This window comes from Sinocyclocheilus rhinocerous, unplaced genomic scaffold, assembly GCF_001515625.1.
Source record: "Sinocyclocheilus rhinocerous isolate Xijiao unplaced genomic scaffold, SAMN03320098_v1.1 scaffold1201, whole genome shotgun sequence".
Taxonomy (NCBI): domain Eukaryota; kingdom Metazoa; phylum Chordata; class Actinopteri; order Cypriniformes; family Cyprinidae; genus Sinocyclocheilus; species Sinocyclocheilus rhinocerous.
Window position 1 is genome coordinate 297412 of NW_015654059.1, and position 24344 is coordinate 321755.

The 24344-nt window shown below is 36.9% G+C and overlaps 2 protein-coding genes and 1 long non-coding RNA gene across 3 annotated transcripts in view; 2 read left to right on the forward strand and 1 right to left on the reverse strand.

The window, feature by feature from the left end:
• Positions 1 to 295: 295 nt before the first annotated feature.
• On the forward strand, positions 296 to 3635 carry LOC107716681 (uncharacterized). The gene is made up of 3 exons (XR_001637238.1): positions 296 to 356; positions 433 to 600; positions 3561 to 3635. It is a non-coding gene; the product is annotated as an uncharacterized LOC107716681 (long non-coding RNA).
• LOC107716680 (aggrecan core protein-like) lies at positions 3557 to 13882 on the reverse strand. Its single transcript, XM_016523188.1, has 19 exons — positions 13754 to 13882; positions 10147 to 10229; positions 9685 to 10068; positions 9415 to 9589; positions 9101 to 9228; positions 8719 to 9012; positions 8189 to 8485; positions 7777 to 7960; positions 7515 to 7642; positions 7137 to 7430; positions 6953 to 7048; positions 6757 to 6855; positions 5422 to 6453; positions 5206 to 5319; positions 4623 to 4781; positions 4455 to 4537; positions 4207 to 4351; positions 3770 to 3952; positions 3557 to 3642 (listed from the first exon to the last, which is right to left on the reverse strand). The coding sequence occupies exons 2-19, from the start codon at positions 10220 to 10222 to the stop codon at positions 3557 to 3559; spliced, it is 3957 nt and encodes a 1318-aa protein (XP_016378674.1). The 5' UTR covers positions 10223 to 10229; positions 13754 to 13882.
• A 6739-nt stretch (positions 13883 to 20621) lies between these two features.
• The window catches only part of ppip5k1b (diphosphoinositol pentakisphosphate kinase 1b), a 41183-nt gene continuing 37460 nt past the window's right edge, over positions 20622 to 24344 (forward strand). Inside the window, exon 1 of the mRNA XM_016523116.1 lies at positions 20622 to 20684. The gene's annotated coding sequence lies outside the window, so the exon portion shown is untranslated. The remainder of the gene's footprint in view (positions 20685 to 24344) is intronic.

Genomic DNA, 24344 nt, shown 5'->3' on the forward strand with positions numbered 1-24344 from the left:
TAATCAGTTAGTCGGTGCCATCTGCTGGTATCTTATTTGTATGCATGACTTCTTACTATTATCTGAGACGTCATCATCCAAAAAGCCAGATTTCCTGTCAATAAATAGTTTTTCCCAACAACAATTCTGTATGTGTTTACTTCAGTCATTTCAAATGTTCAGACCGCCCACTAAATCACCTAGACAGTGCCTGTTTGTGTTTTTGAAACAAGTCAGCCTTGCCCCGTCCTCTGTAAATATGACATCCAGGTGAGTTTCTTATCCTGACCGCCAAAGTGAGTCAGCGGGATCCCGCGTCAAAGAAGTAAAACAACAGCAACACTCGGTTCAAGAGCAATCCAACATCCTTCATGCAGGTGCCACTGAGTTTAGCTTTAGTATTAAGCCAATTACGGGGGGAAGGGGGGTATGATTATCCCACCCTTTCCACAGGATTTCATGATCCCTTGGCGTCAAAGATGTACCGTATTCACACCTGCTTCCTAAACATGGATTTTAGGCGGGGGAGGGAGTAGCGCATGAAAAGCCAGCAGTGTTCCTCAGCCTGGCTTTTTCACTCTGTTAAATGCACATAAAGATGCACAGTGTTGGGTAAGAGAGGTAGGTAATAGGTTTTTCTTTTCCCTTGAGAAAATGTCATGAAGTAGGCCCTGTTTTGTTTGCTGTATAATTGAGGCCTTGGATGTTGAGTAACTTAATGTTGGGTCATGTCAACATGAACGGTCCTTTTTTGACCTGTCTCTGGACAATATACGCTTGATACTATGTATGTAGTACATTAAAGATTCTGTATACAGTGTAAATACACAACAGGGGCCCCAAAAAATATTGCATAATTTGTTGCAGATGCCACTTGATTTGATATTTTCTATCTAAAGCAGTAATGTACTTGTCCAAACACCATTTGGGTGCACAATGTACAACATGAAAATATAACAGAATCTCTAAATTTTTGATTATTTTTTCAGCCCTGGAAACAATGAAATGTAAAAAAAATTATAATAATTTGTGTTGATTTTGCCATTGTTTGTTCAGTTTCTACAGAATCTCTGTCTAGTTCGTTTATCACAAATAATTGAAAATCTCGTGTACAAGTTCTGGAAATAGATTGGTCAGGTTGTGGGAAACCTGCATAGAGTAAACATTAAACATAATCCCTATGATAATTTGGGGTAAAATTACTGTTTATACTGTATATTGATTAAATAGAGGCTAAGTTCCAAGCATACGTTTCTCTTAACATTTATTCTCTTTCTCTCACATAAACTCACCATACAACCACTTAAATGTGAAGTGTGTGTTTTTTTTTAATGTTAAAATGTTTTCCATCCCAGTTAAACATGGAGAAAGAACTACAAGTAAGTCATTGGTAGGTTTGTTTCCCAGAAAAGTGAACACAGTGTAGGTCTGTGTGTTTAAGCATCCTGATCAGCCCAACAACAGCAACAGTGGCTCATCCAGTGGCAGAAATTTTGGGCGGGACTGTTTATTTGACCAATGGCAGGCGGAGGGAGTCTTTGGAAAAGCTTTTTGAAAATAGCCATTATTTTTGCAGTACAGTTTGTTGATGCTAGTGGCACAGAAATTATACATAAACTTTAATTTAATCCCATTTGTAGCAGCTTTTACAACTCTTTGGTATTAAAAGAAAAATACCTTTATTCACATACATTTAGTCTGTTTATTTTAGGGGTACTAAGACAGATATGAGCTCAGCGTTGAGCTGACAGTGACAGAGTGCAAAATGAATGAGATACATATTGCTTGGAACAGTGTGCAATTGCTCTTTTGGAAGCGATTGACTCTGTCAATCAACGTTGAACCATGTGTGTTGGCTTATTTGATCATTAATATTTTAACTTTTTTAGGCAATGTAAAAATTCTTGTCTTGTATTCTTGTGCCATATTGTGCTCATTTGAATATGGATGAGAATGTCTATAGACATACACTAGGTTTGATGTCTATAAAATTGGAAAATATTGTTACATTTATATTAGAGCTTAAGTCTGTTATGGAGGCCAAGTCAAATCATATGAGCTAGTGAATTAATAAATTAATAAATCATTCTAATCTGAGTAAACAATTTGTATACTATGCCAGTTGACCTAGAATCGGAAGCAAAAAGCTGGGGAATTTATCTTTCACAGTTTCACAGAGACACAACTAGACATTTAAACTACAACAAACAACAAAACAAATAAAAAAGAAGATACATCTTAATTAAATTATTTGAAAGACTAATGTACTTAAATGTAATTGTGTCCAGCTGTGGTCATTAAAGCCTTTTGTCTTGTTCTGAATTTTAGTGTTACCCAGATGTACACAGATAATATTACCTTTGTGCTATCTAATACACAGTTGTTTTTGGACTTTGTCCCACTTCGCATACTATCTGCCCTAAATAGTATGCCAGATAAGGTTTTTTTTTTACATCCCAAAACGTAGTATGCTGAAAATGGTATGCCAAAGGTGCCAGGATGGTACACTATTTCTGGCAGATTTCTGGAGTTCATCTGTGATTTTTGGGCTAATATTGCCCACAATCCATTGTGTCCTCTTTTTAAATTGTAGAGAAAAAAAAAGGAATGCAAGGCCAATGCAGCCACATGTAAATGTATGAACCTAAAAGTTAAGCTAAGGTAATTATGGAGCTTGATACTAACACATTCAAATGCAAACAGCATGCGACAATACTAAACACGAAAAAATGTCCCAATACTGTTATTGTGTTTCTTTCTACATATTCAAAAATGTGCGTTTTCCAATCATCAGTGAAGTACATTAAGTACGAAATAGGGGTATACATGCAATTTGGGAGGGCGGCTTTGGGGGATTCTAGAGGCTATGTTCGTATAATTCTATACAACCTATACTATTGCTGCATTATGTAGTATGTATACTGTGCAGAATATGCCAATTTTATTGGCGACACTTGTATACAGACTAATAGGTCATGTGATGGTCATGTCAATGCCTACTATTTCACTAATTTTTTACAAAATTCAGTAAGTAGAAAGCTAGTATTCCATTCCGAACATAGCCACAGATCACAGTTTAGGATTGTGCAAATTGTTAGTGGGAAAGTGGGAAAATGTTCACACAAGTAAGCATTAGGGTCACCTTGTGGCCTGGAGGAAACATTTAAATACTTTCACTAATGGTAAAGTAAATTCCTGTGCTTTGCTTTTATTTTAGGGACTAAGTGGTGCTTATGTAATAATTAAAGTGAAAACTCAAGGGGCGCTCTGTGCAATTTAGTCTATTCTTTTTAGATTGTATTATCTCTTGTGGCCCAGAAGTTACGTACTAAAAAGCGGGAGAAATAAAATCCTATTTAAATAAATTTAAATAAACCCAGATATCTTTCTTTTCCCCAAAACAGAGCTCTGAGTAGCACTTGTAAACCAATCAGCCAGATGCACTAAGTAAAATTTGTCATTACATAAGTTCTAACCATGTCTTTGAAATTTGTTGGGGGGTAAACAAGGCTTCTGTACAGATGATCTTTATTAATAACAGTCCTCTGGATGTTTTGAGGTGTATTTTTTGTCTTGTTTAGAGGACCTTCGTCCACGTCCGACTATTGACTGCTTTAGGATGTGTCTTGAGGGATCTTTTCCGGAGCTTGTTGATTGTTTTGCCTGTTGAGAGAGGTAATAACATTGACACAAAACTTTTGTTGACTTTGAAGTTGGAACTTTACTTTACTCTATGAAGCATAACATAGTAACTTTACTTTGTCCTCAAGTGTGAGTGGCAAATGCTTACCTCCTATACATTCCACTTTAGGCTCCTGCCACTGACCGTCAGGTAAGCAATGCACCACTGAAAGGTGGCGCTGTGTGAATCCACTGTCACACTGGTATCGAATGATGGAATTAACAGGGTAGTGATCTTTGCTGTTGCCTAACATCCTGGCATTCTTCACTTCAGGAGGTGATGAACATGTGACTACAGTAAAAAGAGTCAAACAAAATAGCAAAAAACATTTTTCTTCATTAAAACAAAGAAATAGTAGTTCCTTTAAATTTATAATATTCATTGTCCATTGGTAATTAGACCAAAGTTGTTTGATGTAGCTGTGTTATAATTACAGTAAAATAACACAATAAATTCAATAGCTATTGTGATAGGCTAATAGCTCACTTTGCTAATTGGGCAGGACTGACTTGGTGCTGAAGCTAATGTCTATCACTTCTTCTTACCAGGTCCACTTTTGCAAGTAAAAGGAAGATGATAGTTGCAGGGTACATCATTCCACTGGCCATCCTCATGCCATATCATTACAACACAGTCTTCTCCTGTGCTGAAGTAATTGTCTGGCTGATTGGGTCTCCAGTTTTCATATTCCTGTAGAGAAAGTAGCACTGGTTGAAATAATGACATATTGCAGATGCCTCAGAACACAGTCATCACTCAATTTGGAAAGAATCTCAGAGGAAGGTGGTCTCACCAAAGGGCTTCCGTCTGTCCAACGAAACTGATTTTGCACATCCTTGTCATTTAGTCCAATCCACTGATAGTCGTGAACTTGAGCTAGGTGGTTTAGAAATGTATAAGCACTTTTATTTAAATAAAAAAGCAGGTACATGTCTTTTATTAGAAATCAGATTAAACTCACTTTTTACAAACTCGTGTTCTTCTTGGGAGGATATGCTAACCAGGTGAGAGTTTAGCTCTTGACAGTGCTGCTCAGCACTGGTCCAGGTCTCACGCTCATCAAAATGGATATAACAGCTGCCCATGAACTCCATCCACCCCTCAGAACATCCCTGTACCACTGATAACACAGAGGAGACAATGAATTTTACTAGTTATTATTATGTGTTCTTTAAGGGGTGGCTAGTTACAGAAGACTAACAAGACTGACAGGCTGCATTCTAATTCACAGGGTCCCTATGCAGTTTTCACTGCTCCCCACACACTGAGCAGGGTATATCTGTGTCCTTGGCAAAATTAGTTTCTTTCAAATGACCTAGTAAATCATCATTCATATGTGCGCCCTATAGTTTATAATTTCATATAAGAAAATCAAAATCCCTGTGAAGTCCGGTTTGATTATACTCTTACTTGCCGGTAGGAAGTAACAAGGCAGTAAGACAAAGGTGGTTAAAACAGTCCTTCAGTCACAATAAATACATAGCATGATGGTATGTTTGTGGACGGTTATTTTTTAAATGCTAATTCTATGACTTTTCACTTACGTGTTGAGCAGTTTTCCCCGCTGAATCCTGAATGACACTGACATACTGTAATGCCATCTTGTAGAGAGCATAAACCTTGACCACAGGGGTTTGGATCACATGGGTTAGCAGAAGCTGCCAAAGACAGACATGTTCATCTTAATTAAAAATTTTAAAAAGTATGTTGTTGTACACCAGTTGAATAACATCAAAATGAAAGTTTTGTTAAGTTATTACCATCAGTAACAGATGGCTCCTCCATAGCTTTTGGTGTCTGTAGTGAAGCTGAAGAAGTAGTGTGTATAGAGGTGGTGGGTGGTGTTGTGTTCAGTGGTGACTGATCAGTCACATCAAATGCCTCTGTGATGACATTAAGTTGCTCATATCTTTCTGGTATGAGATCAACGGTTTCATTGGCACTCCAATAATCTTTATATAAAGTACTATTAGAAAGAGATATGGAGAGGTCCTCAGCATAATGTTCTTGACTACTGCCCTCTCCACTGATCTCCACTGATCCACGACCCTGTTCTGTTCCGATTGTAGGCCTAAATGTCAACTCGACCTCATCGTCCGTTAGAATGATAATCTTTACATCTTGACTCTGAATGTGGCCAGATACCTCACCTGAGGGATGACTGGGATAAACTGAAGCTCCAGAAGCAGAGCCAGATCCAAAGCCAGAAGTAGAGCCAGATCCAAAGCCAATGGCAGAGCCAGATCCAAAGTCAATGATGGTGCCAGATCCAAATCCAGAGGCAGAGCCAGATCCAGGAGCAGAGCTGAAACCACTAACATCAGTCAAGTCAAATGGAGAAACGCCAGACAATTCCTGTTCTCCAGAAGGTCTTGCAGTCAGATCAATAATTTCTGTGTTTATAAATGACACACCAAAGAAGCCTGATCCGCTCGATTCCACACCACTGAAGAATCCACTTGTTCCTGAACCACTAATTCCACTGCCAAGTCCCGATGGAAGGCCACTAGCTCCACTTTGTTCATGAAAGAGTCCAGACTCCTCTCCAGATTCTTGGTCCCCTGATTCTATTCCTGAAGTAATGATAACACCACTGCCACTGCCACTGCCACTGCCTTCTCTTACCTCCAAAGCACTGCCTGAGGCAGAAGTTTGCCACATGATTGTATCTGCACCTTCTTGGTACCTCACAAGGTGACCTGATCCAGAACCGGATATGCTCCCACTGGGTATGCCACTCCCTGACATGTACCCAGAACTGGAATCAGGATCACCTGATACTGAGCCTGAGCCTGAGCCTGAGCCTGATCCAGATCCAGATCCAGATCCAGATCCAGACAGGTCCACAAACAAGGGAGGGACAATTGGATCTCCAGATTCTTGGTCCCCTGATTCTATTCCTGAAGTAATGATAACACCACTGCCACTGCCACTGCCTTCTCTTACCTCCAAAGCACTGCCTGAGGCAGAAGTCTGCCACATGATTGTATCTGCACCTTCTTGGTACCTCACAAGGTGACCTGATCCAGAACCGGATATGCTCCCACTGGGTATGCCACTCCCTGACATGTACCCAGAACTGGAATCAGGATCACCTGATACTGAGCCTGAGCCTGAGCCTGAGCCTGATCCAGATCCAGATCCAGATCCAGATCCAGACAGGTCCACAAACAAGGGAGGGACAATTGGATGAACTGTAACACACATCACAGAAAGTTGGCATGCTTAAATAAGACAGTAATGCTGTAAAGATTAGCAGTAGCAAGTGGCAATATCCAACATATGTCATACCAGGTCTAAGCAGCTCTGTTATGTCCGTCATGTTAAGATCCATCCCCATCCTTGTAGCATTCAACATTTCTTCATCAAGCAGCATAGACAGATTTGCTGAAAAATAAACAATAATCTCTAAGATCAACATCCAGTCTTGCCTTTCATTGCAAACTCATAAATACAGGCTTAAAAGTTTCTATACCTTTGATGCAATATGCATCATATCTGGAGAATGGGTTCGGGAAGCCTGTTTGATTTGGTTGTGCATAAATAGTGTGCACTCCTGACTTGTTTCCACCACAACCAAAGCCTGGGTTGCGGACAGGATAGCGGACACTGTGATCAGAGAGCCAGCCGGGACTGCACTTGTGGAAACCCTGATTCCATGCGGCGTAGAGTTCTCCAGTTGAGGCAAGAGTAGAACCCAGTTTTCTGCAATGGTCAACAGCTTCATAATAGGTGAAGCCTGCTAATGAACTCACATGGAAGATCTCCCCTAAGGGATAGAGACCAAACAGTGAGATCATAGATGATTAAATAAAAGTGTTCATCGTTATGTCATGAATTATTTTGTACTCACCCTTTATCTGGTCCATGTAACAGTACACATCGTATCGCTCATGTGCAGGCCTAACATTGTAAGAGCGAATGCCAGGAAGATCCTCCTGGTTTCCAGAGCAGTTCTTTTGTGGATGCACAACTGGATACCTGAAAACGGTGTTGAATGCTATATAAGGTGTCAAAAATATTTGATCCAGGATTCCAGTTAATTCAACATAAAAAAAACAAATGCAGTTAGAAACATATAGGACAGCACTTTGTAAAAAAAAAAAAAAGTTTACCTGACAGACTGGTCATGTAGCCAACCTGCACTGCATTGATGAAGGCCAGCTTCATAAGCAGCCTGAAGAAGCTCAGGGGTGGCTATGATTGCTCCCAACTTCTGACATGCCACTTGTGCTTCCTCAAAGGTGTAAGCATAGCGTCTGGAGTTAGTGCGATAGTGGAATACCACTCCCTTAGTTTCTAGGGTGAGGAAAGATTTGGCCATATTTAAACTATACTGTTTGCACATGGGATTAATATCTGCTTTGAAAATTTGTTGAGACACCTTTTATTTTGTCCCTGTAACTCCTGCAGATCCTTGTTTTGGTTCAATTACTTTGGCTCAGTTACCTTCAGTGGTGTGTGGGCTTTTACACTGCTAATTTCATGTGGCTATCTTGTACACTGGATCCAGTTTAGTTTACTTACCAGCAGTGGCATTGTCCATGGGAATCTCATATCCCAGGTAAGGCAGAGCTGTGGCCACATTGATGATGTCCTCCTCAACCTCAGTTATGTTGGGAGGTAGAGGTAGAGGACTTTCTATGCTTGTGGTGTTAAGAGGCTCATCTGTCACTAGCTGGCCACGGACCTCCCCTTCTGTGGTCATCTCTTCAGTATAGTCTGAAGGGCTTGAGGTGACTGTAGCCACACTGAACATGGAATCAGTTGTAGTGTCTAATTCAGGAAATGGTGAGGTCTTTGTTGAAACCTTATCTTCTTTTTCTGAAAAATTATTAATAGAATGCTTGTGAGAATTGACAGTCTTTTGAATTATAAGAGGACACAGACTTCGTTGAATGCTAAAGTTTGGAACAACAAAATGGTGAGTAATACGTTTTTCCATTTTGAGTTTCTGTTTTTAGTGACATTATGATATGGTTGTTCTGAGGTGTGTAAATGTGAAGTGATTTAGCAAACAAAATACAAAATATATGAATTACATTCTCTGTGCTTACCTACATAACAGATCGCATCATAGTGGGAGTCTGGGTATGGATAGCCAGTCTGATTAGGAAACAGGTAAACTGTTCGCACTCCCAAAAGTCCCCCACCACACTGGGGTCGAGCTATGTTAATGGGGTACCGCACACTCCTGTCTGCTAGCCAGCCAGCATTGCACACATCCATGCCAGCCTTCCATGCTAGGTAGAGTTGCCCTGTGGTGGCCAATTGGGCTCCCAACTTTGCACACTGGTCTTCAGCCTCTGCAAAGGTGAACTTCTCCACAGACACAGAGTAGAACACACTGCCTGGGTGATGAGGAGAATCCATAAAGTAAAAACACAGCAAAATGCACCAACTGGTTACATTACAGTTTGGAAACACTGCCTGAAGTACCTGACATTTTCTCTGCAAAACAGTACACGTCATAGGTCTCATTGATGTCTCTGACTCCATATGTTCGTACCCCTGGGAAATTTTCTTTGTCTCCATAGCAGGGCTCCCTTGGCTCATGAATGGGATACCTATAGAGAATTGTATAGAATTATTAATTTACTTTAGTAATCTACTAAATATTTCTTAAATATATTAATATTGTTTCCGTTGTATTCACTGTATTCCACTGTGTCCTGTACACCTGCCTGTAACCACCCATGTTTGTGAGTGGTTTTTATTTATATTGTTATTAGATATTGACCTTTTCACATTACCTCACAGTTTGGTCTGAAAGCCAACCAGCATCACATTGATGGTATCCATCATCATAGGCAGCTTGCAACTGTGCGGGAGTTGCAATAACAGCACTGTTCCGGATGCAGGCTGCCTTTGCCGTCTCAAATGTCAAGGTATATCGGGTAGATATTGCTCGGTAGTGAAAAACAATGCCTGTAAAGATTTGACCCATTTTTTTAATTCTCACTTTCAGTTATTTATTTGTTTAATGAATGTGTTTTTTGTCTGAACAGATTATTGAGCATTACCTTGAACTTGCATTTCTACAGAATCATAGTTATCTTCAATCCCCTGCATGACCTCACAGCGGTAGGTGCCAGAGTCACTGGAGTGGAGTTCTGAGATCTCAATGGTACCGTCTGTTGGCACCATGGGATAGTTTACCATATGAACCCGGTCCATGTAGTCTGTCTCAACCTGCACCACGCCCCCACTGGCAACGAGAATAAGAGATATACTGCCCTTGTAGATGTAGCTCCACTTAATACGGTGGGACAGTGGGGCAGTGGTTGGGGCGCCTGGGTCCTGGACAGTGTTGTCCTGAAAGTAGCAAGGTATGACCATGCTTCCCCCCAGTATGGGACGCAGTGGCTGTTTCACAGGGATGCTTACACTCAGGGTGCTGTCTTGATCTGTAAAACATAATTTTATTTTGAAATTCTTTTTCACTTAAAAGCTGTAAAACTTAGCAATCTAAAAAGTTCACCTACCAGCCATGTCTCCGAAAATGATCATACCAGAAATGTCATGGATGCATGCATACAGCAGGAGCCAAATCAAAGACATATTTCACCTTAGGAAATATAGAAAAAGAGTGGATGCTTTACATTATTATATATATAGTACCACACACATTTTACTAATATTCAACAGTGATGCTTTGAACTAAAGCCTAAGCAGCTAAAACAAGATAGACTCTCAGAAAAATATGTGCAATTGTACATTTAGGGGTTGTCACTGGGATAGTACCCTTGAAGGTAGGATAGGCGATTTCGGAAAGGATAGCAGTAGCAATCTAGCTTTGAAAGCAAGATCCCACCCTCCCTGCTTAATCACTCTGCAAAGCCACACCTCCTCCAAAACACATGAAAGTGCACAGGCAGAGCAGAGGCTAACCAGCGTCACGATGAGAGACAGCGTTGGTGGAGGGTTGAATGCTACTCTGTCAGATTACCTCATGTCTCATTCACTGGTGAGAAAACATTACAGTACAAAGCGCATAATATTACAATAATAATGCCTTCCATGCTCGCTCGGTCTGCAATAGCGTAACGAATGCGCTGATGACGTATCATGTCTGCGCAAACGGTGCACGGAGGTATGCAAATACATATGTTGACAGGCAGGTAGGACAGCCTATCGTAATCTTCGGACCGAACAATCTGATTGGACGAACATTTTATGGCCCTACACCTTCTACAGACAATATAAATACATTTAGACCACTTAACTTGGTTATTGAAGAGACTTTCAACCAGCACAACAAAAAAACTTTTTTTGAACCAAATCACCTATACCCTGCCTTTAAAGGCACAACTTTGTTTCTAATACCCCTAAAAGGTGAAACTTAGAGTAGGGGGTAAATAAGGTACACAGATGTCCCTTTAAGACTACTGCCCCAGTTGTAAAGCTAAGCTGTTGTACCCCTAAAGGTGTAGCATATAGGGCACAGACTGAGCAAATCACTCAAGCCATTCCAGAGTGAGTTTCTTCCTGTTTCCAAGGCTTTACACAGCCTGGCTGAGCTACTGTACTCCTGCTGGAAATTTGGAATAGATTGGAAACATGACGTCATTAATTCACTCTCCCATTTAAACGTGCCCTACACCTTTTACAGACAATATAAATACATTTAGACCACTTAACTTGGTTACTGAAGAGACTTTCAACCAGCACAACAAAAAAACTTTTTTTGAACCAAATCACCTATACCCTGCCTTTAAAGGCACAACTTTGTTTCTAATACCCCTAAAAGGTGAAATTTAGAGTAGGGAGTAAATAAGGTAAATCTGTCTCTAAAGAATAATAGTTCACTGTTTGAGCCACAGGAAATATTCTGGGCTTGGTAAGTTGAATTTTAATTAGTGGTTACTGTGAAATCTGCTGGGAAAAAATATATTTGCCTGTATGTTTTATAAATGCTAAAATTCAGTTTGATAATGAGCACAGTGCATCATTCACTACTTTGCCTAAATTTTTCCCTCTTGGCTATTGCTCAGGTTTTCTGAATCAAGCTGTTTTAAATGCAAATCACTCAAGCCATTCCAGAGTGAGTTTCTTCCTGTTTCCAAGGCTTTACACAGCCTGGCTGAGCTACTGTACTCCTGCTGGAAATTTGGAATAGATTGGAAACATGACGTCATTAATTACTCCCCCATTTAAATGTTCACACATACACTCCTTTTCTCTCCGTCTGTCTCTAAAGAATAATAGTTCACTGTTTGAGCCACAGGAAATATTCTGGGCTTGGTAAGTTGAATTTTAATTAGTGGTTACTGTGAAATCTGCTGGGAAAAAATATATTTGCCTGTATGTTTTATAAATGCTAAAATTCAGTTTGATAATGAGCACAGTGCATCATTCACTACTTTGCCTAAATTTTTCCCTCTTGGCTATTGCTCAGGTTTTCTGAATCAAGCTGTTTTAAATGCACTGAGTGACTGTAGGAGACCTCCATCCTGGCATGGCCCTGAAGTAGCTTTTTATCTCCCACTTCGAATGCCTTGCTTACTTCTGTTTTACTGGTTTATATGCCAGTAGCATCAGAAGTAAGAACAAAAGACAAACAAAAGTAAATGAGAGCTTAAACATGCTTTCACTGCAAAAAAAGTAAATCGTTTTTTTATATATGAAATACTGTTTATTCTATTTTCAATAGATTCTTTGCAGAAAATATGTTTTTCACATCACACACCAACGCATGCAGATAGGTAGTGTGAGGTGAGAAGCGCCACATTCAACATATGCTTGATAGACGGAAATATGTTAACTCCGCTGTCTGAGGTGAGTCATGAGGATCTTCTCTGTCACAAAGACAAAATGACATTCTAGTCCAGAAGAATAAATATCATCTGACAGTGAATAAATGATAACAATTTTTTACAACCAAAAATACGACTGCATTTTATAAATAGGAATACAAATAGTTTCTTTATTAAGTATATCTGCCTACTGTCTAGCTTCAGTTCTAGTCTTAAAAGTGAACTGTGTCCCGCCTTCTTTAAAATGACCAGTCACATGTGCCTTTCAAATGCTGTTTAAAAAATGCGACTTGATGTCTACAGTTATATTCTGGTCTTGTCAAGCAGGGGTGGATAGAGGACTTCCACAGTATCTCCATTCAGCCAGTTTGGTATGTTCTCTTCCCATCAGGCACAGGCCAATAAGCAGAGTTCTGTTCCTGCTGTGGTCTGTGCTCATGGACGCAGACCTGCATTAAAGCCAATGTAAACAATCTGCTGTATTCCACAGGAGGCCCTAAATCACCAAAACCCCAAGAGAGCCACAGGACCAGAACACTGTCCACATTCAACACACAGAGTGGCAGGTAAGTAAGTCTAGTACTGTAATACGGTACGGTGAAAGTATTTCATGTTAATACATAGACATACTACATATAATCTGTAGGCATTTGGTCATAGTTCACGACCAGTATGCACACTTGCAATAATTTTAGAAAGGTGTTTTACCTATGACACACCTTGCAGCCCGGCCATATCAGGAGAATTTTACATCCAAGATGAAAACTTAGAAAATAACTAATATATATTTATTGCAAATTAATAAACTGCAACAGTTACCTTGCATTGAAAATATATACAAAAAGAAGCAAAGGCCTTTCCAATCATTTACTCAAACGCCCAAATTACCCAAACTTCAATGTAATTACTTTCCCCAAAATGAGAAAAGAGTAGATGCCAACTAAAATTAAAAGGCAAGCATGCCGATATAATACTGGTTAAATACTAATTTATTAATAAAACATATCCATTCCATCTGTTCATCCAGTTTAATTTGATTGTTGAATTATTTCATGATTCTAATTAACATGCTTTATAAATAGTGAATATTAATAAAATAATAGATTTTATAGAAAATAATAATATTAAAACAACAGAATATCAGTTGCTTGTCATGTAATCAATAAAATTGTATTTCTAAACTTAAAAACATATTTCTAAACTTAATAGACAATTAAATAAAAAATATGATGTGCATACATATATTTAATAATGCATTTAACAGCGTTCGGGCTATATTACAAATTTCAACAATAAATAAAAGCATTTTATTATTAAAAGCTTAAAAAAAACTTACCAAACTAGTAATGTCCCTTCTTGCTTGTCTTAGTTGCTTTTTGCAATGTCCTTGTGTCTTGCATTAATCTGTCGGTTGGGAAATTTCTCAAATCTGGTGTTTTTAGACTGCTTCCTTCCCTGTGAGAGTCAGGAGCAGAAAGGGATCTAATTCAAATTGGGCACAAGTTTAGCAAAGTGAGCAGGGGAGAGAGACAGAAAAGGGGAGGCAGAGAGGTGGGAGCGGGGACTATTGAGTGCCACTAAGTGGCATTTTGATTGTTCGAATCACATCTTTAGACTGGGGTTGATAGGTTGCAGGGGTTGATTGACACATGATTCAGTTCTGGGCTGTAATAAGGTGCTGTCACAAAAATTTAACATTTTTTGCCCTCTTTACCCACAATCATTGATTCTGTAAATACATTAAAAGCTCAAAATGTGTCAAAGTGTGTATAACTTTTCCATTTTTGTGTGCATTTTTGCTTTAACAAAAATTAACACCTTCCCCTCAGCTAAAAATGTAATTAAAAAGAATTTACAGTGTAGCGTCTGGACCAATCAAACACACAATTTTTCATTTGATTTAACAAATCAGTTATTCATTAGATTAACAAACATTCACAGACCCCTCACCCAATAAACATACTGGGTGCCAAGTTGTCTGTGAATGAGGCCAAGGACCCTGGTCCCCATGGCAACCACGACACCCCTGCTAGACCAGATCCATTTACGACCTAATGGCATGTTGAGAAACACCTTTCTCACTACAATTTCCATAGGAAAGACACAGTGCACAGTAAAAATGGACTCTTCTCTAATTAATTAATAGGAAAACCTTTCTTTGAATGAACACACATACCCTTCAGGTCATCGTGTATGTTGTCTTTGAGATTTTATACTGTTTTATGCAGGCTTTTTTTTTTTTTTTTTTAAAGAAAACAAGCAGCAAATGAATAGAATACTGGAATGAAATGTTATATCAATGTTAGTTAATAGATATGGTAGCCAGTTATATTTTGATATATATTTGTATATAATATATGTATATATATTAAAAAATAGGAAAAATGTATTGGCATTAATCTGTCTTGGTTATTCATTTTCATTTCATTTTCATTTGCAGCTAGTTGGTTTATCTGTTTGTTTCATCTGAGATAATCATCAAAAAAATAAAATTGTACCAACCAACCCCAGTTTTCCCTTACCCATAATACATTTTTCATTCCAGTATTTTAGATCGCTAATATTATCTACCTATGTCTTTTTAATTAGGTTTTTAATTTAACTTCACAAGAAACCAGAAGAGGTCATAGGGTTCATTGCTTTCTTGCTTCATGTTTGTTTACAATTAGAGTAGTGAATATCATAAAATGTGCATAGTTTATTAGTCTTTATCAGTTTGTGCTTCAGTTTCCTGTTTAGTACAGGTTTTATAGCTCTATTGTGGGCCTTTGGTGTGGTATATTTAGAGACACTGGTGAATCTTGCAAGAATCTCTCAACCAAATATCAGTCTACATCTGATGGTGCTGGAATTTCACAGTTCAAACTTTAAAGTGATGACTCACCAACTGAAGCTGCTTTTCTGCACGTTTTTGAAGTGTGAGATACACCTTTAAGACTCTCCTTTCCTTATACAGTGTGAAGAAACTTGCTTTGCCTAATAGGCAGTTCATATCCTTTACCCAAACAAGTTGATTATTTTGACTATGCAACTGAACTTGCTCGCTAAGGGAGCATAAATTCACTGGAATCCATCACTCATACTTAGGTTATATATGGTCAAGAAATTTGAAATTATATTGTTTTATACCCATGAGCCCAGCCCCTTCTGTGCAAGGAATTTGTCACAGGAAGTGTAATAAGACTGGCTAATTATGTAAGAGAAAACTGCAACGGCCAGCATTTCAGACATTTAACAGAGCAGAGATTCAGTAGAAGTTACATAAAATTGCTTGGTTACACTTTGAATGTTTTTTCCCCTCCTTTTCTGCCGATTTAACCATTTGTCTTCTTCAGATTGTTCTAGTAAATGTTTCCCACAGGTACTTTTTACACTGTAAAAAATGATTGTGATTTTAACAGTAAAAGAATGTAAAAACAGTAAAAATGCTACAGTAAAAACCTGTTAACTGGTTAACAGTAAGTTTCCATACTATATTCAGTGAATAAATGTAATTACATTTAATGTGATTCTACAGTAAAATACTGTTAAAAATACGGTTTTTGGAAGTGAAAAAGAAAAAGTCATTGTATAATTTACAGTGAAAAAAACGTAAATTGACACTCCCAGAATTCCCTGCATGACAATTCATATTTGATGTTTTTTTGTTGAAATAACATGTTTCTTTTTAGTTTTTTCTTATCAGTTGTGTAATCTTACATCTAATGTTGTTAAATTAATGTTTATTGCATTATTTCAGTATCGTGTGTCACCATGATGGGGTTTAGTGTTTGAGTGAATGACACTGTGCAACTTCTATTTATAAGTATTGTCCTCCTCAGCTCACAGACAAGCTGTTTGTGATGAGCTTTAGTTCATCATGTGACTTTCTCATCACCACCAGTTTTTGGTGGTTATCAGTGCATTACAATGGTTCAAAACAGATTTTAGTACTTAAATATGTTGGTTTATTAACATTACATCAGTTAATGAAATACGGTATTTTATTGTGAATTTAGATTAAGTCTGTAAAACCTAAAATGTTGCTACCATATTTTTTACGATGAAGTTTTGGCAACCACAGCTGCCGGTATTTTACCGTAAATGTCACAGATTTTTTTTTTACAGTGTACAGCCATATCTAAAATGTCTTGAGTAGAGACGGTACACCTCATTACACATGCAACAGAAACAAAACCTGCAATATATTCACATGTGTGAACTATAAACCATGTGTGTAAAACAGAAATTTGATTACCAGGAAAACCTAAACATTGTGTCTGGTCACACAAGCTGTGCTTGTTGATTCTCATACTAGCACATTGTTGCTCTGCGTACATTATGAATCAAACTAATAACCTTCGAGGTCTCATGAATGTCCATTCAGGTTTATTTCTAAATATACTGGGAAGTCAGTGAATTGCAGGTATTGTCTGCACTTAACGGTGAAAAGCTGACCCTTATAACATACTTAGTTTATAACAGTTGTAGTTCAGTGAGGAGTTTGAATGAGGTGGAGGATGTGAGTGAGTTCATTAGGGCCAGGATTTTACACGTCCCTGGATACTAGTTAACAGTCATGAACCGGAAAAGTGATGACATCATCTAAATGGCAATATTAATAGTATATGTGTTGTATTGCAGGTTTAAATGTTCTTAAATATAATTATTCTTTAATAATTCTATGTAAAAGAAAAATTTCTTGTTTACACTACCAGTCAAAAGTTTGAAATAATTAAGATTTTTAATGTAAAGAAGTCTTTTATACTGACCAATGGTTATTTGATCAAAAATACAGTAAATAAATATTGTATTGTAATATTGTAGAATATTAATATTTTTGTTGAAACTGTGATACACTACAACTACAAAAGTTTAGAAAATTAAATTAAACATTAAATTGGTCAAAAGTGACAGTAAATAAATTAATAATGTTACAAAAGATTTCGATTTCAAATAAATGCTAATTTTCTATTATTCAAAAAATATTGAAAAAAAATGCATCATGATTTTCACAAAAATATTGAGTTTTAACATCAATAATATTAAGATATGTGTAAGGTATTATCATGTAAAATAAATAATAATGTTAAGAAAAATTGTAATATACAATTCTAAATTATGTAATGTAAATGTATATAGAGATCCAGGAATGCATGCTCATGATTGTGATACAGCAGTCAGATATACAGTGATACAGATACAGTCTCAGAACATAAGTTGAAGATAAACTGACCTTTAAAGCTAAAAGAGATGTCATGACACAGTATTTCATTGTTCACAGCAGGAGCCCTGCAAATCGCAATGTTTGCTCAAGTTCCTCTCTAAAATGAAAACGAGAAACACATATTCATCAGAGTGAACATGCTGGATTGCTTATTTTTCAGACCAGCATGCGGATGACATGGAAAAAAAATAGCATTTTCTTTGAGGTGACAAATTTCAAGACAGTCAAGGACTGCTGATGCTTAATTATTCTGCCTGAGATGAGGCTCGTCATGAGATGGAAGTCCAGCTCTCAATAAAAGGTTGAGAAACGCTGACATAAAGGACACAGTGTAAGAGATGAAGTGCACTAATGGCCCCCAAATTGGTCATAAAATGAAGAGATACACTTGAATCATGTCACAAATGGTAATATTAGACCTCGACCAACCGCCAAACCTAAAATTTGTCTAATTTCTTTATGATTAATTTTTCCTCTTTGGTCAATCCTAGTGCAAGTGTTTTGAGCCGGCCTGTCTTCACATTTTTAGCTTTTGGCAAACAACAAATGGAAGCATGATACATAGTGCACAAAAATACAAAATTTCACAAAAATTTCACTTTTACTGTTGGAATTTAATCCAAAAATTGTCTTGGATCCCAAGGCATTGTAAGATTATTGATGCCATTTGGCTGGATCAGAAGAAGGTCACTCACATCCACTCTAAACACCACCACCACACTGTTACTATTACAAACCATCTACAAATGTACATTTGACTCTTGAGTCAGGGGGGGCAAGAAAAAAAAAAGCAAAAGAAAAATAATAATCTGATGTAAGCATCAAAACAATGCCCTACCGTATAACCTCCCCAACCCAAAAGAACCGAATGACTTGCAATCAATTGTGGCTGGGTTGTACATGCTGTAGTGAGTCAAACATAACTGATTGTCCTCTTTGATCCCAGCGCAGGTCTCGAACCCAAACTCTCATCACTCGCCCCAATATGATGCAGGGCCTGGATTTGGACAAGCTTGCTTTGACTCACTTCCCATTTGGCCTGGTCAACAGGGTATTGACACAGCTTTTCGGCGTCGGTTGAGGGGGGAAAGCAGTCTTTTTTACTGGGCTTCATTTAAATGAATGGAGGCATTATGGAGATGTCACAGCCGCGGACCCCTACTGCTGTATTTAAGCATTCAGTGACCAACTGACAGGTTACAGAGAGGTTATTTTTTAAACGTATGTATTAATATAAATGAATGCGCAGTGACATTTATGCAGCAAAAGTTTTTTTCTTATTTATTTTTTTAATACAATTATTTCCTAAGCCAATTGCTTAGGATTTGCACAATTATTTAGGCTAATTAATTGATTTATTGTTTTTGTTGATTATTCATTTTTTATTTAGTTAGTTGTTTATTTAATAATATTATTATAAATAATATGTAGATAGTATTAGTTGTTTATTTAATAATATTATTATAAATAATATGTAGATAGTATTTGGCTGATGGACATTTCTACTTACAGTATCACATCAAAGTAATTTGCACACCGCACTTGCATATTATAGCTATTAAAATAATCATTATTGATGTATAGATTCATATAGTTCTACATTACATTTAAATTTTAAACAATACAAGTATTTTAAGTTTTTATATATTTTTAATTGTATATTAATTTACTTTTATTATTATTATAAATAATATGTAGATTAATATTTGGCCTATGGACATTTATATTTATTTTTATAGCATACTATTGTATTTGCATAGTTTTTGATTATCACATTGTAAAGCCACTAAAATATTAATTATAGATATACAGAGACATACTTCCATATTATATTTACATTTTACACAGTACAATTAGTTGACATTTAAATATTATATTTTTGTTTGGTGCATGCTTTTTTAAATTACTTAAAGATCAAACAATAATTAGTCCCTTTCTATTTTCTCTATTTTGTTTAGTCTTTATTATCTGCTGATATCATTTTGGAACAAAATCTATTGTGAAAAGACGTGTTTCTATCACACGAGTCAACATTTCAATGACCATTTAATTCCATATTTTTCCATCAGAGACACATAAGTATGACATTAGAGACCGTAACCTTTTACAATCTCTGGACTCTGGGGAGACATCAGGCACCTCAGTGGAGCCAGAGCTGCTCTCTCAGTCTGGGCATCATTAAATAATCGCAAGTGTGTGAGTTTGTAGAGGTTTTCCCTATTAATCTGAACACTAATATTATATTGCATTATAGAACAACCTCACATGTCCCAGCATATACAGCAGCTGAACATGTTCACCTTAATTGAATTAACTCATTGCTGTCTTTGAATTGAACTCAAAACAACTGCTTTGGATTGTGTTTATTTATAAAAGATTCATGTCAGATAAAAAATTGGTTCACACAAAATGGGCATAGAATGAAACAAAAATACTTTTTATATAAGGCCATGTTTTCACCATGGGTTCCCTTGAGAAACAACTAAACAACTTTGCTATAGCTACACGTTTTTGCATATGATAACATGGTATTTGAGGATGGAAGTAGTGTATCATATTTAATACATTAATTATGGTTCACATGTATTTTTGCTGTGAAATCTTTACTGATTTTTATCAAATAAACATAAGAATGAACTTTATGGTAATATTTCAAGAGAAACATTTACTGAAACAACTTGTTTGTTGTACTATATCCTTTTTTTCTACAAACATCATGCTAAGATGTTTGTATCAAATATGATGCATCAGGCTTTTTTGGCCATATTTTTGGCCATATAAATAACATCTACAGCATTTTTTTTAGAGTTTAGATTTAGAGTTTCTTTTAGATTTATCTAAATGTACAATAAACTGTTCAATTAAAAAAAAAAATCTAATGTCAGGCTTTACATGGTTAAATACTTTCGCCCGTCCTGTAGGTGGCAGTCATCTGTGTGTAGATTCCGTATCATCGAGCACGAAAGACAGCGCTTGTCAAATGTTTTCTGAAGGTAGCCTCAAACGGACCTCCAGATGAGGAAGTCAAGCACTGTCCGTGACCGAGTTCCACTTTCGGCAAGTAAGTGTCCTGTGTAGTGTGGACCGTGCCATGTCGCAGTCATTTCTGTGTATAATTTATTGCTGTATAAAGTTTGTGTTTGTAGAGTTAGTTTAAAGTTAGAGTTTAAACAAGGTCGGTTGAGTGATGGTTTGTTTGACTTGGCAACTGAATCTTCTAATGATGCGATGAGAGGAGGATGTTGTATTCATAATATGTTTTGCTCAATCACTCAGTTTCTGTCTGTAGCTCAAAGTTGTCTTATATCTTGTCCTTTTACTCGTCATAATGTTTTATTGAATAGAAAAAGATGCATACGAGCTGTTAGTTATGAGGTGCAGTGCACTGCATTCCTGCTTGACTTCTTCCAGTTGCTCCATCATCCAGCAGCATGGCATCTGGGCTCTGTGTGTCCTGGCCTCTTGTGACTACTTTTAAGGCAGTGTTAAAATGCAGCCATCAGTCTGACAGCTGCAGATCTGACATATTCTCTGTGGATCATGCTCTACTACTTGCATGACATGTTTGTACATTGTGGTTAATTTGTGAGGTTGGTATGTGCCAGTTGCATGCAAGTGTCTTAAAATGTTAACAACTCTCAATTAATTAAAGTTGAGGGCCAAAAAAGGGATAGTTTAACCCCCCACAAAAAAAATTTAAATAAATAACATAATAAAGAGAGAGAGAGAGAGAGAGAGAGAGAGATAGAATTGCTTCCTGTATGACTTACTTTCTTTTGTGGGATATTGAACATAATTCTATCTTTTCTCCACAGAAGAAAGTAAGTCTTACTGAATTTGACTGTGGGTGAGTAAATGATAGAAAAGCTTTATTTTTATTTTTCAAGGAACAGGATTTTTTCAAGATGTTCCTAGTTTGATTCTACCTTCAACATGTTTAATTTTTTTTTTTATTTAGCTGTATAATAGAATAGCAATGATTTTTACTATAGACTGATAATGATTAACTTTCTAGTTAATTATACACCATTTTAGACCAGTTATGCAATTTAGCACTCTTCATATTCTACAACTGCAAGCTCTTTTGATTGTATTTACATTTTATTGCTGTGCACATTATTAATTATTGTGCAATTATTAATACTTTCTGTCAATCATTCACTTTAATACTTTCACTTTCTTGCAATTAATTTGCATCAAGAATAAACCAAAACAGTTGTAACTTTAAATAAATGAATAAATTAGATTCTTCAAAATGTTGAAAAATATGGTTTGGTCTATGACATTTGTTATTTTATTGTCAACAAAAATGCAAACTAAAACATTCATAACTTTAAATAAACCCATGAAGTACATTTTTCAAAATATTGAAAAATTCGGTTTGGTTTACTAAAGTCTTTGGCATTTATCATATTGATAAAAAAAAAGGAAAAACAAAACATTTATAATTTTTCAATAAATAAATTACTTTTTCAAAATGTTGCGAAATTTGTTTTTATTTGCTAAAATATTTGACATTTTGTGAACAAAAACAAAAATGCAAACCAAAACATTCAAACTTTAAATGATTAAATAAATAAAATAATGTTTTTTTTCTTCTAGAAAATAACTTGGTTATAGTAGCACAATAAATCATATGATCACGGTCAGTCATTTGGTATACAATTGTATTGCAGTGCTGCTGTTATTCTCTTTATCTTAATGATAATCATTTATGACAGAAATACACTGTTAAATAGTGTCAATCCTCCCAATCATAATAAAAGCACTTTACAGGATATGATCCCAAAGGTCATTGGCTCTCTCCGTAAGTAGCTGCTGGACTGCTAGATTCATCATCACAGGATCATGTTGGCATCATGTTGCTGATATAAACTGGACAAACACCACTTTGGACCTCATTGACTTTTATTATATGGGCAAAAAAAAAAAAACTGAATAAGATATTTTTCTAAATATCTTATTTTTGTGTTACGCAGAATAAAGAAATGCATTCAAGTTTGAAATGTCAAGAGCAGGGGTGCCCAACCACGGTCCTGGAGGGCCGGTGTCCTGCAGAGTTTAGCTCCAACCCCAATTAGACACACCTGAACTAGGGATATGCCGGTATCAAATTTTCATGTTGCGATTAATTGCTAATGCTTTTATCACGGTATACGGTATTATCACGATATTGGAATTTAGTTTTTAAAAAGTGCTGTCATAATACAGTATAACAGGTTTAATAACTTTTTTCTTATAACATTACCGTGATATATCGCATTACCGAATACCGGCACAAGTCTAACCTGAACCAACTAATCAAGCTCTTACTAGGCATACTAAAAACTTCCCACCAGGTGTGTTGAGGCAAGTTGAAGCTAAACTCTGCAGGACACCGGCCCTCCAGGACCGAGTTTGGGCACCCCTGGTCAAGAGAGTCCGTAAATGCCACCAAAATTCCAGCCCAGCAATGTCGGCTTAACCAATGGCATGAGTTTAGGGCGGAGCTATCTTTTTTTGACCAATAGCAGATAAGGGTGTGTTCAGATGTGTTTTTTGCAATTCCAAAAATGTATAGACTGTATAGCTGTATAGACATAAACATAAAGAACTTATGGCTGAAAAATTAATAAACACGATAGACATTTACATAGTGCATGTTGAATGTTACATACTTGGACATACTTACTTTGGCATGTTTGCTTAACACAAGATTGCACAACACAGGAGAGGCCCTGCAAGAAGGCAATGAGTTTCTGATCACTGTGTTCAAAAAGCACTCAAAAGACTTATGTTCTTATTATCTTGTAAGGATGTTGAACTCTGGTTGCTTTGTGGCTTTAGCTGTAAGTGATAGCATTTATTTATGAGTTTGTTTATCTGTGTGTGTGTGTGTGTGTGTGTTTTTCCTGACCCTGGGTCGCTGTAGATGGCTTCCTCTCAACTTAATGTTCCCTGTCAACACATCCACAGCGTGATGAGTTATCTTTGGATGCCGTAGACCTCAGCATTTGATCCAAGTCTCACCCCTCCCCCAGATTCACCTCTGCCAAGGGCCCGTGGCTATTATTGGGCCTTTGATCACATGCAAACTGTTTGCTATTTGTAGTTTGTACTAGTATTCTTACAAACCGTGGAACAAATTTGGACAGACACATCAATTCCATATCTGAACGGCTTGATGGGAGTTCAGACATTGTGTAAAAGTAGCCCTGGCAGAGTTTGGATTAAGCAGAAGTGCAGTGTTTGCTTAGAGGATAGCTAGCATGACCTATATCAGCATGGGTATGGAAATGTGATATGAAACAGCATATATATATCCAACGCTGCATGCTTTCCCTAGCAGTCAGCATATTGGAAGAGATGACATGACTTTGGAAAATGAGTGTAACTGTAAGACTTGTTTATATGTTGTAGGATTTTTATTAGTATTATTACTATTTTAACTATTTTAAAACATCTGCAAAATGAATGAATGTGGTACAAAGAATGTGGTAACACTTTAGAATAAGGTTATATTATGTAAACATAAGGGCTCCAGACTAACATTTGAGAGCAGTGGCACCAGCGCCACGAAGTTCTACAGATGGTGGCGCCAGGAGCAGATTTGGTAGCGCTGGGGGTGGTGTGGGAGTATATTAAAATATCGATCATTTAATCATAAAATTACTATTGTTTTGCAAGTGCAGTTACTAATAATATTTCATGTTCATTTCTTGTTTATTTTTCTTTTGTTTAT